This window comes from Camelus ferus, chromosome 14 (assembly GCF_009834535.1).
Source record: "Camelus ferus isolate YT-003-E chromosome 14, BCGSAC_Cfer_1.0, whole genome shotgun sequence".
NCBI classification, from domain to species: Eukaryota; Metazoa; Chordata; class Mammalia; order Artiodactyla; family Camelidae; genus Camelus; species Camelus ferus.
The window spans coordinates 17,222,704-17,239,643 of NC_045709.1; the positions used below are offsets into that span (position 1 = coordinate 17,222,704).

The 16,940-nt window shown below is 34.3% G+C and overlaps 1 protein-coding gene across 1 annotated transcript in view; it reads left to right on the top strand.

The window, feature by feature from the left end:
- The window catches only part of N4BP2L2 (NEDD4 binding protein 2 like 2), a 64,586-nt gene that overhangs the window by 14,256 nt on the left and 33,390 nt on the right, over nucleotides 1-16,940 (top strand). Inside the window, 1 exon segment of the mRNA XM_006183204.3 lies at nucleotides 1,772-1,918. Coding sequence (XP_006183266.2) covers nucleotides 1,772-1,918 — 147 coding nt within the window.

Here is a 16,940-nt window from a genome sequence, read left to right on the forward strand (position 1 = left end):
CTGAGTATGGCTCCTTTTTTCTTTCTTTTCACTCCTCCTTCCCCACTTTGGAAACAACTTTTAAGATACAATTCACATGCCTTATAATTTACCTGTTAAAAGTGTACAGTTCAGTGGTTTTCAGTATATTCAGAGTTGTGCAACCATCACCTTTCTTTTTGAAAACCAGCTTTTTCCTCCTACCTGTTTGCCCTCTTCCAGCTTAAAGCTGTTGTTCTGTGTACAGTGTTTAATTAATTTAACTCTTTCCTCCTTGCCTTTCTTTGCTTTTGTACCTCTGAATTTTCGTTCCTTTGTTTACCTTTTTTTCCTTTATGATTTGTATGCCAAATTAGATTAATGTATAGTTAAACTGATAGATATTATTAACATTAGGTATTGTTTGCCTGCCTCTTTGTGTCTATTGCATCTCAGGTAGAAGAGAGAGATGTTTAAAAACTTATGATATTTGGTCTATGCTAAATAATTAATGAAATTATTATATAATTAGGTTTTATTTACATTTGAGTCTGTTGAAATTTATTAAAATTCTTAATATAAATTAACTTTACAAAATAAAAGTAGAAGTGGTACCTAGTATAGTTTGACAGATTTTTTGGTAAAGAATTGATTGAAGCATTAATTTTGACATCTCGTGGATTTAGTTATATTTTGGCCAATTTCAATCTCAACCTCAGATCTCTTTGTGTGTGTGTGTAGAGAGGGTGTCTGCTCTTTTTCTTTCTCTTGCTTTCTCTTCTCATCTGTAACCTAAACATCAATAGTTCTGAAAAGTAAACATTTATTTTGTGTTCTTTTTCTGGAAAAATGAGTTAACATTAGTAAATCTAGAACTGTAACATTAAATGTAAAATATGTTCTTGTTGTTTTGCCATGTCCAAGTAAAGTTACAGAAAACTAAAAGGGTAGAATACTTTGTAAAAAAGTTCTTTGAGGGTCAAGAACAATTTTTAAACCACTTTCTGTTAATCATAACTAAACTCACAGAAAGGTACATAAAATGTAAATATGTAGCTTAACAAATTTCTTATTAAGCAGATTCTCATTTAACTATTACTCATGTCATGAGAGCACTACCAACATTTCACAAGTTTTTTAAACTCCTTTTCCCAGTAGCAGTTCCCTGGTAATAACTACCTTGCTTTTTCTTAAAGCATCTTTTTTTTCTTTCTTTCTTTCTTTTTTTTTTTTTTTTTAGTATCCTTTACTTTAGCATTATAGTTTAAATTTTTTTCAAACTTCATATAAATAGAATTATTCAGTGTATTTTCATTGTATCTAGTTTATTTCACTCAGCATTGTGATATATGTGCAAATTGTTGTATCTCTAATAATTGTTATTGATAATAAATTTTTTTAGTTTAAGTGTCCTAAAATAACTTTTCAAAATGATAAATATTTTGTATTGCTTTTTGTAAGTCCTAGCCACCCACTCAATTTTCCTGTAATTCTCAAAACAGTATTATAATTTTTTATTTTACTGTTAAGGGGGGACGATTAACTCAGTGGTTTAGTGAATCAGTAGTTCTGTGTGAAGGCGTAATGAGTTAACATCTTGCTGTGATTTATGGCATCTTTAAGCCTTTGTAAGATACTGTTTAAAACTTTGAGAGAGCCAATATTTATTTTGTATAAAATATAAGTGAGATGTATCTTCTAGTATTTATTTACAAAATGTAATTTAGAATCTGTACTCTATTACTCTAAAACATTTTAATCTCTAAGCCCGTACATTCTTAAAAAAATTAAAATCCTTTTCTTTTTTTGGCAGGAGGAATAAACATGGTGTGTCTCGAAAGAAGATTGCTCAGATGTTAGATCGTTATGAATATCAAATGTCCATCTCTATTGTAATGAATTCAGTGGAACCGCCACACAAAAGTACACAAAGACCTCCTCCTTCACAGGGGAGACAGAGGTGGGGAGGCTCTCTAGGCTCACATAATCAAGTCTGTGTTACAAGTGATCATTAAGTTGGCTATTTTCAGCTAACACATGTGTTGCTTGCCCTTGAAAAAAATTAGTCAGCCCATCTTGAAGTTTAAGTAGTTTCAAAAAAAAAAAAAAAAATACTGTGTTGCCTCACAAAGAATTTTCCCAGCAAGTTGTTTAAATTCTAAAGTGTAAATAAAAATTATATAAAATTGTATTTTAAATGTTTTTATAACCTTTTGTTGTAATACCTTTGGTTATTATGAAGACACCTAAGTAGACTGAGTAGGAACTAGAATGCTTTCCTATAATTGACTTTTAAACTAATTTTATCTGTTTTGTAGATAATGTCAAACAGTTTTATAGTTCATACCTAAATCTAACTTTTCATAAAACTTTAGTATTTTTCCTTGGCTACCTTAAATATATAAGAAATACTGACTTGTTATAGGGACCTTAGTTGACTCTATCCATTATACAGGTAAAATTATGTTTCTGCAGATTCACCTGTGTGAAAAAGTTTTTAGAAGCTATAGTTAGCATATCATGTAGTTAAAACAAAATTCTCTATCTAATGCCATGCAGTAGGTGTGTCAGTCACCTGGCGTTTCTCTGTAATATACATATTCATCACCCTTCTTAAGCTACTTGCATCTCCCCGTACTCTCCAATTCTGGATACGTAAATAGGGCCATCAGTAGATAGTTTGAGAAAGCTCTTCATGCTGTTCTGATAATATATCACTTTTCTTTATTTAAACTAGCACAGTATAATTCTAGTATAGAAGATATTTTAGACAGATCCGTAGCATTAATTGTAAGATTTGTCCTGTAGGATATATTTACATGATAGTCTTTCATTGCCTGTAAGTCTTTCTCCTGAACCACCCCATCCTGAGTCCCATAACCTTTCTTCCAATGTTGTTTTAAAACCTTTTGCTGTTCTTTTCAATTTTACATTAAATGGTCTCCCGCATCTTTATATTTCTTTTTAACTAATATTAAATTATTAAGTAATATTAAGTTGCAAGGCTCAAAACTAAACATAGGTCTTTATTACCTTCCCTTTAGTGAGAAAAGAATATGATTTCTATTTATTTGTACTGTTCAGTTGCTGTTTACATTTTGAATGGGTACTACCTCGCTTCATTTTGTTTAGCACATATGTATGTTTGTATGTATTTGTTCATCCTAACTAAATATGATGTAGTAATATGCTAACTCATGTTTTGTGTGTAAATGTATATATATTTATTTATACATACACACATTTCCTTTATCCACTATTTTTGTATATTCTTTTGTTTCAGAGTAATACTTCTTGTTATTTGGGCTTATGTTTCCCAACATTTTATTATATATATTGGCATTTTGAAATAGTACAGAAGGATTTAATTTTGGGACAGGAAAACAACTGTTAGATATATACTGCGTGTCCCTTTCCCTTCCCTTTCCCTTTATAAAACTTATTTAGGAGTAATACTACTATAAATCTAGAGTTTTTGAACAGTAGCCAAATTTATTTTGAGGACATAGAGAATTTCCTTGGGAAGATACAGATTATGAGGAAACATGTTCATGTTAGTAAGTCTAAAATAAATTTCCAGACTGATTTGAGATTCAATCTCATCTTCTACTTCTTCTGAATACTGAATAATCATGCAGAGATCATTAGTCACTCCTGATTATTTTAAAAGTTATAAATCTTTGTTGAGGCTGGGAAATTAACATTCTGGAAGACTTTCATTTTTTTTTAAAGCAAAATTAAATTAATAGTCCCACCAAGCATTCTGGCTAAAATTATTTTTATTTTTTGAACAACAGAATGGAGGAATGACTATGCAATAAAAGATACCAAAATCACTATTGTAGGTTATTGCTTAATGTTAGAAATCTATAAAAATATGAAATTTACCAAGTAAAGCTTTTTCATCAAATATTTTTCTTCTATTCAGATACATTCTTTTTTAAATTTAGATATATTCTTAACGGAATAGTCCCCCAGCTGCTACCTGCCATTCTGATGTTGGTCTCCATCACAAAGAGTAAACTAGGCATTACTCATCATATTTAACTAAGGTGAACATTTTAGTTAAACAGAATACAGCTTCTAGTTTGGTTCAGAAAGATTAAGTTGTTTTTTCATAGCCTTTGTGTAAAAATCACTTCACCTTTTTGATAAGCAGAATTACAGTTTTCTATATGTCATCATCCTGGTAGTAAAAAATACTTGTGTGGTAATTAAGTTGACCTTTTGATACAGCTTTTTAAATTGATAATCTTTATTTTCAGTATTCACCTTTCTGAAAGAAAATGTTGATTTTTTAATATTTTATGTGTGTTTTAAAGTAAGATTGTTTACAAAAGATTGAGTTGTATTTTGTTGTTGGTGTGATAGGGTGGATTTAAGTATCTGAAGTTGGCTTATCTCTTGCCTAATTAATGTAGGTTATGAAATTTTCCAGTTTTATCTATAGGTAAGTTTTGAAAGAGATCATGATTTCAAAGGATATAAAAATATTTGTTTTGACCAAAGTCAAGTTTTTGTTACTGCAGAAATGTCTGATTTTCTGAGCCTGGTTTTCTAAATATTTATATAAAGAAAATGGTGATGTTCTCTTTGGAATGTTGAAAAAATGTGGTTGTTCATGTATTAGTGCCTTGACCAGATAGGTTTACTAGCCTTTATTGAAGTTTTATGTAGTATTATAACATGAATACAATAACTGAGATTTCAGTTATCAGGGCTGAAGTGTTTGTGTGTGTATGTTTTGTTTTTAACATCTATAACCCATATAAATAGAGTAACGCTTCTTAGTCTAGAATCATAACAAAGTACTACTTAGTTTTGTTACAGTGAAAATTGAGAATAAACATTTGGTGGCAGCAGAACAGCAGACTGACTTAGTGGTTTTTAGAGTTAGGTTTTGTAGATTGTAATTTATAAATAAAATTTTTTTCTTGGTAAAATTGTTAGCCATAATTTTTATGAAAGGAGATATTAAGGGATTAGTGGATATCCTCTTTAGTGATGGTTTTCTTTCTCTTTATAATTAAATAAGATTGGCATAGCAATTTTTATTTTATTTTTTAAACTAAGGTACCGTTGAAACAATTGTTCTCCCTGTATGTACCAGATTTTCTCCTTAAATATCCTTTGGATGGCAAGAAGTAGTAGTAAATTTGTTGAAGTAGATTCTGAAAAGAAGAGTAATTAGTGATTGTCTTGTGTGTCTTTTATTCCTTTTTTTTTTTTTTTTAACTTTGTTAAGCAGCACTTAAATTAATTCAGTTCATTTGATTCAAATTGCCTGGATTTTAAGTCTAAAAAAATTTCACTTTTGCATGTTGTGTATATTTCAGAGTAAACCTTGAAAACTTTAAAATTAAGATTTTTGCAACTAAAATCACAAAACTTGTAATAGAATGGTTATACTTTATAATCAGTATCTTTATTTAGTCTGCACTGAATGGTGTAATTTTTGTAATAGAATATACATCTGTGTAAGCTCAATTTTGAATATGTCTCAGTATGGAAATTCTTAATACACTGTTGCAGTCAGATTATGTACAGAAACAAGGGAAAAGAGTAGCACAGAAATACTCTTTGAAAAGAGATCCTCAAAAGAGTAAATAGAGAGTTGTTATCCTTGAAGCTAGGACTGTGTCTTTAGGAGAGTTTTGACTTTCTGGTACCTTTAATAGAAGTTTATTTTAGTTATTTAGATTAGAAATAATCTCTCTTTCTTCCCTTGCCTCCTAACAAATTTTGTTCTCCTAATGATAACCCTGTCACATTCCAGGTTTGAAAATCGCAGTTACTACATTTTATAATACACTTACCAGTACAGAATCCATTAACTTTAATAGACTGTATTAAACTTAAATGTGAGTAAAGTAGATTATTTTAAATCTAGCAGGGAGACAGCCATACTTTCAACCCTGATCTTAGAACTAGACACAATCACGTTAGCAGCATTCATTGTACCTACTTCAGTGAATGACTGAAGACTCCATTGGGAAGTATTGTCTAGTTGTTAATATTTCCATGTTGTTTCTTTTAATTGAATTTCTTTTTGTAAATTAATAGGATGATTGAGAGATTTTGAGATGGCCTGTTGGACTTTTTGCCTCTTAGTTTTATTGGTAACTAAGGGAAAAAGTAAGAAGAATTTGTTCATTTATGGTTAAAATTATGTTCAAATTTAGTACAGTCCATTAAAATACACTTTATTTGGATAATTTTTTTATTTTGCAGTTTTAATTAAATTCTTAGGACATATAAAACTGAAGTTTTACTCTACAACTAGTAATTACAGTCATAGAGGTTTGTTGCTGTCTCTTCATTTGTGCTTCTGGACTCTTCAGAGTTTTTTTTAAAGATATCAAAATGAAAGAAAATTTGATTTGTGAAGGGATTGTGAGTTCATTCTCTTCCTTTATTCTTTTTTTTTTTTTGTTTTCTTTCTTAATAGTATTAGAAATCGTGTTTCTTTCTTGCTTCTTTCATAGTTTCTTCCTGTACATATTTTCTTTTTCTTCTGTCCATTTTCTGCTCAGCTGTCCTCGCATTAACTTCATAACATTTTAACTGAAGATGATGGGATGGTAAGTTATTGACAAATGTGGAGGTAATTTTTTTTTCCTCCTGTGTTCACTGAACTCATTGTTTCTTATAAACCTTATTTAATCATGTTAAACTAAAGATCACAACTTTGCAGTTAGTATCCTGACCCTGTGTTTCTGTAGAATTTTCATGCGAAAATACTTGGAAAGATTTATAAATATCTACCAGCATTACTCATGGCTTAGGAATCCCCTAAACATGGCATAGTACTTGTACATATTTGAGAAAGAAATCTTTTACACTACTCAAGCTTCATGCTGAATATACCAGTTGATAAATAATAGTTGGAAATTCACTGTTCTGTCATGATTCTTCAATGTGCCCTTTTTAAAGAACTGAATGATTTTGAAGGAAAGCTGATAGCTATTTTGAGTTCAACTTCTATAGGTGATTTCTTCGTATTCTACAATGCTGCTACAATGAGGAGTAGGAATACCAGCAAGCCTTAATTTAATACTTGTTTTAGTAGCTGCCATTTAGTTAATGCCTGTCAGTGCCAGGCTGTATTCTAAATGTGATTGTTACAGTCTTTAATTTTTTAAAATAACATTCCTACAAGGGCTTTTTAAAGAGAAAATGAAAACTTAAAGAGTTTAAGCAATTTATCCAATATAATTTCTCTAGGGAGGGATGTAACTGGGATTCAAATCTCATTCACACGTGTTTCTCACTATATCTCATTTTATCTTTTAAACTGCATAGTTGTCTTTGTTTAAGTTGTTATTAATTTAGGGTTGTTTTTTTTCAAGGTAGGACAGAAATTCCCAGGGAGAGTTGAGTGCATCTTTATGGTACCTTTGAATTTAGAGGTTTTAGAGGTATTGTTGACTTAACAATGAAGTTGAGTGAAAAAATCTGTAAGTGGCCATTTACTTAGAATACTAGTTTTAAGTAAAGATTGAAAGCTGTGTTTACATGTTTTCTACCAAATATACATTGATATAATTGATAATCATTTCAGCAACATCTTTTCAATTGAATTTTTACATATGCTGTTGTGCCTTAATGTTTAAATTTTATTTTAATATTTCCTGGTTTTAATTAGCATTTGGAATGTGTAGTATTCAATAAATGGATTGTTAAATTACATAAGCTGTTTTTCTGATTATTGGAGGCAGTATTTCCTAAATAGATCAATACTATTTGTAAATGGTTTTAGTGTATTTTTCTTCTGCTTTTCAGTTCTAAGTGTGCTAGCAGCAGCTGTCATGGAAATTATATCAGTTTTCTGGATTTCTGAAGAATTGCAATAATTAGCATCCTTTTTGCTTTATATTGTTTAATTTTCTAAAATTAAAGAACAATAAAGGAGCCATTTACTTAAGTTTGCTATATTGAATTAATTAGATTCTGCAAGGAAAACCTTTAAGTACAGAATGAAGAATTCTTGCTGTTGAGTATTTGCTTTTTTTGTTTTAGTTAACTTAAAAAAAACTGGATCTTGTTTGGTTTTTCTTAATTCCTTGAGAACAGTTTGTTTTTTTCTTTATTTCTAAATGCGAAATCAGAGGGAGTATTTTTGTTAGAAAGAGAAAGACTTCATGAAAGAAGAAATAACATGGCTTTATGAAATAGATTAAGATAGTTTTTGGTTCAGGAAACTGGAAAACAGTTAAGTGATTGAGATTATTGGAATGTTGTATAATGTTACACTGGCAAAGATGTGGTTTAAGCATTTCATTTTGAATATAGGTAAATCCATTCATCTAAATAGAGCAACTTTATAGGGCAGTTTGTAATTTAGGAAACATGGAGATATGGCATGTGAACTAGTTGTGTTTGATACTTTCTAGGGGAGAGAGTGTCCAGGCAGAAAGGAAGGTTCATCCATTTAACTTGGTATATCTAACACCACCAGAGCCTTTTGTTTCAGATTTTCAACCTCACCAGTAGTCTTCGGATTTCTGATTTATGATCAATAAGGTAAATAATGGAATACAGATAAGTAGAGCAACCTGAGACTTTGGATTTTCTATTTCTTTTAGGATTGGTTAGAGATTATTTTCTTGTTTTTTGCTGTAACACTTTGCAGGAGAATTCTCAGACAGTCTGAGAAAAATAACTGAGGGATTTATCCTAATCTTAAAGTGGTCCAACAAAAAGCTCATGATCATTTTTCAGGACCTTCTTGCAAAGAACTGTGATCCTAAATGTAACTTTTAAAAAAATCAAGTGCTTTGATCTCTTTTCAGTTTGAACACCTTTATTTTCATTCAGCAGTTAAGAGTAGCTGGTACTGATGCATATTTTCGTATAATTACCCTTTATTTGAAAACGAATGTATTTGGAGTTATTATTTGCCTTCTTCGGGCTAAGTAATCTCAGTATAACTTTTCTTTAGTTAGTTTGTGGTCCTGCGTAGGATACCTTTCTAAATGTCCATAGCATGATTTTAATGGAGAGAGTTTATTATAAGGGTTGGGAAATCTGCTTTCTGCTTTCATTTGTATCCATCCTCACTTCTCTCCCTTATATTTCAATAGAGAGAGTAGCCCTCCTCTGTTCTAAGGTAAACGCCTTTGCTTATACTCTGAATTGCATCTCTTACCTTCTCACGCATCTTTATATGTTGTCATTTATTTCTTCTCTTTATAACTTCAATCTTGCCTTTTTTTCCTTAGTTTGTCCACATTTAAAGGGTCAATGCTCTCATCTCTTAAAGTTCCCCTTTCTTGACACCGAACTTCTCTACAGAATTGTCTACACCCATTGTCTTTTTTTCCCTCAACTCTCACTGTTATTATTCAACCCACCCCATTTTAGCTTCTGCCACTGTGATTCTACTAAATAGATTTTAAGGTCTCTAGAATTCCTCTGAATTGATGAGCATTTTTCAGGTCTCATTTTGATGTGACTACTCAGCAAGCATTTGACTCTTCATCCTTTTTTTTTTCCCTTAAAATATTTTGCCTTGAAATCATGATTTTTTTGTTCATATTTCTATACTTTTCTATCTCCTTTGCTACCTTTTCTTCTTCTTGGTCTTTGCTTTTTAGAGTTAAGTTTTAGTCCTAGACCATCTTATATTCTTAATCTTAGCTTTCTCTGTGAGATTTCATCATTTCTCAAGTAGGCATAGTAGTCTCCTCATTTTTATCTTTACCACTCTATAATTTTATCCACAGAGAAACTAAAGTAATCTGTAATTTAAAAAAAAATTGTTCTAATATAAATTACATGATTCACTCCCTGCTTAAATTCTGCATGCTCTGGCCCTTGGCTTCTTCCTTGACGCTGCCTTGTACTACTCTTCTCCTCATTTACTACATTTCATCTGTACTGATCTTTTGGTCTGTTCTTTAAATATACTAAGATCCATCTTGCTTTAAGCACTAGATCTTTTTTCTTCTTGGAATGCTTTTTTCCCCCCACCCTTCCTATGCCTACCATGTTCTCAACATTTAAGTCTCACCCTAAATGTCACCTCCACAGAGACGCCTTCCCTGATGATTCTTATCTAAAGCAAAGTTGTCCCACTCCTGTCACTCTACTACATTGTCCTGTTTTATTTTCATCATAGTACTTACTAGTAGTTGAAGTTATTTATTTGATACTTGTTTGTTGGGGGTCTTTTGAACTAGAATATAAGTTCCATAAGAACTTGTTTATTTTGACTATAGCTGTATTCCTGGAACCTAAACTAGTGCCTATAGTACTGTAGGAGCTCATTAAATATTGGCTGAGGGATCTTATACCCATTGCTTTTATTAACAATATTGATCTCCAAATGTATTTTCTTAAAACTGTCCTCTGAGCTCCAGCCTGTAGACTTAACTGCCTACCTGACATTTCTGCTTTTAAGCCTGAAAAACTGAATCTGTGATTTTTTTCCTTTCATCTCTGGATCTCCAGGATTTTCTTGCATAATGAATGGATCTACCGTCCATCTGTTTTTGCAAGCCAGAAACTTGAGAGTCTTCTTTGATGCCTCCTTTCCCCTTTCATATTCAATCCATCAACTGAGGTCTTTAGATTTTACCATTTAATTATCTCTTGAATGTCTCCATTTTATACTGCCATCTTTCTCATTTGAATTATCACCTCTTACTGAGACGGGAGTCCCCACGTTAGTACTTAATCTGTTCTAGCTCTTTCTCTCCACAATCTAACGAGACTGAAGTATGATATACACATAGAAAGTGCTTAAATTGTAAGTGTAGGGCTTGACAAATTTTCACAAAGTGAACATACTCATGTAACCAGAATCCTGTTCAAGAAGTAGAACATTACCAGCAAATGAGAAGCCTGCAGTGCCCTCACCTTGCCAGAGTGATCTTTGTAAAATGAAAATATGATCATGTATTAAAGCTTTCAGGTACTTCCCATTGCTGTTAGGAAAAAGCCCAAAAATCATTGTGATATTTAAGACTCCAGTTGGTGTGGCCCCCACCTTCCTATCCAACCTTATGTTTTATTACTCTTCTTACTTTCTGTATTCCAGCCCTTCAGGTCACCTTTCATTTCCTTGAGTGTGCTGTTCTTTTCCTTCTTCTTTGCAAAGTTGTGTGCACACACCCCTTCTATACTCATCCTTCAGATTTGAGCTCTTCGAGGAGACCTTTTTGGACATAGGTTTGCTGAGGTCCAAAATACGTTATATGCTCTTGTGTACTTTATTAATTTGTGTATGATTATTCCCCCCCTCTTTATTTTTAAGCACCATATGTCAGAGGTACCGGTTTTATGGTCAGCACAATGACTGAGAAAGAATATTATTCAATATTCATACAGTAAGCGAATATGACTAGTTTCAGCTTGTTATAGGCTGAATTTTGTCCCCTTAAAATTTCGTGTGTTGAAGTCCTAATCCTCAGTACTTAAGATATGACTATTTTTTGGATATAGGGCCTTTAAAGAGGTAATTAAGGTAAAATGAGGTCATATGATTGGGCCCTAATTCAGTGATTGGTGTTCTTATAAGAAGAAGAGATTAGAATGCAGACACACCAAACGGGAAGACCTTGTGATGACATTGGAGGAAGACAGCCATCTACAAGCAAGGAGAGAAGCTTTTGAAGAAACCTACCCTGCTGACACCTTGATCTTGGACTTCTCCAGAATTGTGAGAAAGTTAATTTCTGTTGTTTAAGCCACCCAGACTGTGGTATCTTGTAGCTTTGAAAAACTAACGCAGATTTTTGGTATTGGGGAACAAGATGCTGCTCTAACAAAATACCTAAAAATGTTGAAGTGGCTTTAGAACTGAGTATGGTAGAGGCTGGAAGAGTTTTGAGCTTTACATTAGAAAAAGCCAAGGTTGCCTTCAGAGATTGTATGTAGAGATATGGATGTTAAAGGTGATTCTGGTGAAGGCTCTGGAAGAAAAGAGCTGTTGAGAAGGCTTCTGTCATCTTAGGGATAGAAATGTGATCATCAACAGAGTGTTGGTAGAAATATTAAAAGGGTGCTTCTGGTAAGGTCTCAGATGGAAATGAGGAACACGTTACTGGGAACTGAAGGAAAGATGATCTTGTTATAAACAGGCAAAAAGCTTGACTAAATTTTCTTCCAGGTGTTTGTGGAAAATAGAATTGGTAAGTGATGAACTTGGACATTTAACTGAGATTTCTAAGCAAAGTATGAAAGGCATAGCCTGGTTTCTCCTTGCTGCTTATGGTAAAATGCAAGAGGACAGATAAATTGAAGGAAAAATTGTTAAGCAAAATGGAACCAAAAACTTGAAGATTTGGAAAATTCTCTGCCTATGCATATTGTGAAAAATTAGGAAGTGTGTTCTGGAAACAACATCACGGTTGTTGCTAGACAACCATCTGCTAAAGGGAATATGGGCATGTGACTTAGTGGTCCATTAAGCTATCTCTGCAGGACCAGAGATGGGGTTATGCCAGCAGAAACATTGCCAGCTTGGACTGAATGGGACAGAGACAGGATGAAATGAAGGGAGGCTGTCAGATTTCTACAAGACAAATCAGTAGAGCTATCTGTGGTGATCTAGCTGTGAGTGTGTGTTGTCCTTCATGAAAAGAGTAGAATGATCTTGAAAGCAGTTCAGAGATTGGCAGAGCTACCATTGCCACCATGGGATCAGAGCCCCAAGGGGGTGGGGCTACCACTTTGGTGGGCCTGGAAGGCAAGGCCTCCAGCCCAGTAGGCCTGCAGAACAGTGTGCAGCCAAAGATTAGTCTTTATTTATAATTAAAGATTATTCTTCAGCCTTAAAATCTAATGAACTTAGCCTTACTTGGTTTTAGATTTGCTTGGGACCCATCATCCCTTTCTGATTTTTCCCTTTTGGAATGGGAATGTCTATCCTATGCCTGTCCCACTGTTATTTTTGAAAGCAATGAGTTGTCTAGAATGGCAGGTTCACAGCTGGAGAGGAATTTTGCCTCAGGATGAATCATATGTCAAGTCTACATACCTGGTTTAAATGATACTTAGATGAGATTTGGGACTTAGAGGTGATGCTAGAATGAGTTAAGATGTTGGGGGCTTCTGGAATGTGGTAAATGTATTTTGCACATGAGAAGAATATTAATAACATACACTAAGGGAAGATCTGTGAAGACACTGGAGGAAGAGGGCCATCTACCAGCCAAGGAGAGAGGCCTTAGAAGAAACCAACCCCTTGGACACCTTGATCTCAGACTTTTAACCTCTGAAATTATGAGAAAATAAACGTCTGTTGTTTAAGCCACCCCATCTGTGCTTTGTCACAGCCCTAGTAAACTAGTACACAGCTGTTAACACTAGCTAGTTGAGAGGCACTTCTCTATTCTGCAGGTCCTTCATGTGTACAATGAGGGCATTTGACTGGATCAGTGGTTCTTAATTTTTAATTTAATTCAAAACTTTCAGAAAATGGAACGTGTTTCTCATTAAGTGTATAAAGGGTTGCCTGACATGAGATGTTCATAGTGTGACCGAGTTCTGTGTTTCAGACTATACCTTTGAGATACCTCAGGGATTGTTCTGAACAGCAGAATCCTCTACTTTTAGTGCAGAATTAAATTACAGAATTTGAAGATAAGTTGCAGTTCTGACTACAACGTGGACAAGTCACTTAATTTGCTGAAAATTTTCCTCATAATTAAATGAAGAGAATACTTTCTCAATCTATAGCATAGAATTATTGGTTAGATTAAATGAGATGAGTATGTTAGTGTTTCAGCTGAAATAGCTCTTGTGTTAGCCTTGAAATTCTGTGATTTTATTTGCCTTTTGATGATTTCACCTCTTTATACACTATGGATGGGCAGAGAAGTAAGCAAACCAACTGACTTTTATACTAGTTAGAAATGCTAGGAGAGATCTAGAAGGATAAAGTTTGATTTTTCTGGTTACTAAATTAATCAGGTACTTACAGTCCTCATTAGCATAGGCAGTCAGGAATAAAGCTGTGGACTACCTTAACACAATTTGTGATGATGTGCCTTTTTGTCATGAATAGTGGCACTGTTTTTCACCCTTGTTACATGGACTGTTGATATGACCCAGTCAATTTAACATTCTCATTTTTACTGACAAATTTGATATGATTAGTTTCAAAGAAAAATGTATTGGCCAGACCTCATAAACCCATTTCTTTAAAAGAAATTTTCTAATGTCAAGCATAATGAAAGTAAGAGAGCCTTTCCCCACCACCTTTGGTTCTCACAGATACGTTTTTCCTCTTGTTTTTTTTATCATGACCTTCTGTGTAATGTTCATGTGATAGTGTATCGTCAGCCTACCTGTAGTTACATAAAACTATCAGTTAATTGCAGCCTGGGCTTTTATGAAATGAGTCATTCAAGATGGGAACATCAGTTTGAGTGGATGTCAGCTTTCTATTTTTATGGTACAGTTAGGGAAATGATAGAGTTGTCACAAGATTCAGTAGACAAAGGGGAAGAAGGTATATATTGAAGGGTCAGAGAAGCAGTTTGTAGTATTTTAAGATACAATTGCTAGTATCTCATCTGTTTATTACTTTAAATGATAGTATTTAAATTTTCAATAACAACATTCTTTTTGACTCCCTTCTTAGATTATTTCTTCCTCAAGGAAATAGAAGAAATTATTGTATTTAGAAACAATTTACTTATAGAAAAATGAGATCATCAGGAGGCAGTATAGATCGCATTCAATGGAGAAAGAAATCAGAAGAAAAGCGCTATCAGTTTTTAACTGGTTAAATAATTGGCCGTTGAGACTTGATAAAACAAGGTGTTGATAAATTGCTATGGTGTGGAAATAATGTGGAACATTCAAGAGATGTATGTTTGACCATATGAATTCTCCCTTTATAGGAGCTGGGGTTAGATCTGCTGCAGGCATGGAGCCCATGGTACAGTCTCTAGGACTGAGTTTAGTGAGCATCTTGCTAAGACAGTAAAAAGAGCCATATTAGGTCTTCACTAAAAGTCTCAGAAAACACCAGAAATTAGGCTGAGGAACAGTAAATTCAGCGAACAAGTTTAAAGCAAAAGCACAGTAAACCGGGAGACGGGCAGAAACTGAAATCGAACTGGTTAAGTAAGGTTGGGTGCATACAAGGATGATAGTCGGTCATTGCCATGAATGGTGTTGAAATACTGCATGCTTGCTTTACTGGTGGTTAAACTGTATTATTTTTTGGTGGGGGATAGACTGATTTTAAGATACAATATTGGACTAGAAGCTTCCTGTCTGCCTTTCCTACCTTGATCAAGAGCTTTATCTTGATTATTCTTAAAAGTTATGGAGGTTGATGGGGGGTGGGGGGTGGGATTGGGAGGAGGCCAGTAGGCTTAGAAGATTCCCACAATTTACTGTGACTCTATCTCAGGTTGTCAGGGCTTGGCCAAATTATAAAATAGAGGATTGGAGTTCTTGGAGTGTGGGAGCCTGTAATTGGGTTAACAAATTGTAAGAGACCCCAGCCTCTTGTCTCCTTTAAGAACAGATGTGCTTAGTAACTGCTTTGCAAGCAGGCGCTTGTACGTCTGCACTCCTGTCTCCTTGCCCTAAAAAGCAGAGACAATGCCTTGCTTGCATAGTTGAGGTTTTAGATAGCACTCTGCTCATTGCAAGCAAGGACTCAGGCCCTCAGCTATAAATGCTGGGTGTACCTGCTGTTAGTCTTACCCCAAACAGGGAACTGGCTGGTCTGGTGGTCTGCTTTAACATATCTATAAGAATGTATCTTGCTTCCCTCTCCCCATGACTTGCCTAAAGATAAAGCCTTTGTACTCATTGTGACTTGTACAATCTCGATCCCATCCTCTCTTTCCCTAAATTCCTGCATTCCATCACACAGTTGTTAATGATTTTTCCTTTGATTATACACAATAAATGTGGGAGCATTTGAGAGGCTTGTGGAGTTGGCTCCCGACTTCCTCTCGCTCTCTTGACTTTCCACAGAGTCTCGAGTAATTCATTCCATCTCGGTGGGCAGGGTGGGACTTATGCCGTTGGAACCCACGTTGGAGACCAAGAATAGTGTGAAATACTTGAGGGGTATAAATTGGAATTGAGACGTGGTGGGACTGACTTTGAATAGGCCCAGGAGAAAGCCTTCTAACATTTGGCAGTCATAAGACCATGAAAAGTATGGAAAACAAATAGGGTTTCCTCTCCGAATTGTCTTGTCTGGTGCACATCAGAATGATTTATGTTCTTCCTAAGTACATCAGGTGTATCTTGACTCTTGGGACAGTGTCTGCAGCTACATAGTATAAGTACTCAGTGCAGTGGGAAAAGAGCAGGTGGAAGCTGTAATTTCTAGGCATGAAATGGTGTTTTCTGATTGGGGGAATATGGTTGAGAAATATGAACCAGTAGTGAGAAGGGGTAGTAAAATTTTTTCTGTGTGAATGTGTAGCCATGAAGTTGCTTTTCCACCAGTCATTTAATAGATTGGTAGTCAGTGAAATGTGGAAGGCTAGGTTCAGGGAAAGCTTTCTGGAGGAGTTGATGCCTAAGCCTAGTCTAAAAGTGGGATTTATCAAGGGGAAAAATAGTATAGGGAAAAGGCCTGTAGGCAGTAGCAACTGAGTAAAGACTCAGAGGCAGGAAACAGTAATGCATTTATTCATGCATCTGTTTATTCAGCAGTGTTTCATGAGTGCCTACTGTGTGCCAGGCATTGTTCTAGGCAATAGAGGTAGAACAGTGAGCAAAACAGACAAAACCTTTGCCCTCTTGGAGTCAGTGTAGAGAAGCAAACTGTAAACCAATACACAAATATCTAGTAGTCATATGGTAAGTACGATGAAGAAACTTGAAGCATCATGAATGGGACAGGGAGGGCAGGGCTTGGGGAAATGGGTACTATTTTGTCTGGAATGAGCAATAAAGGCCTAACTGATGAGGTAACATTTGAGCAGAGACTTGAAGAAAGTGAGTGTGAATTAGCAAAGAGAGAAGTGAGAAAAGAGCATTCTAGCCAGAGGATCCTA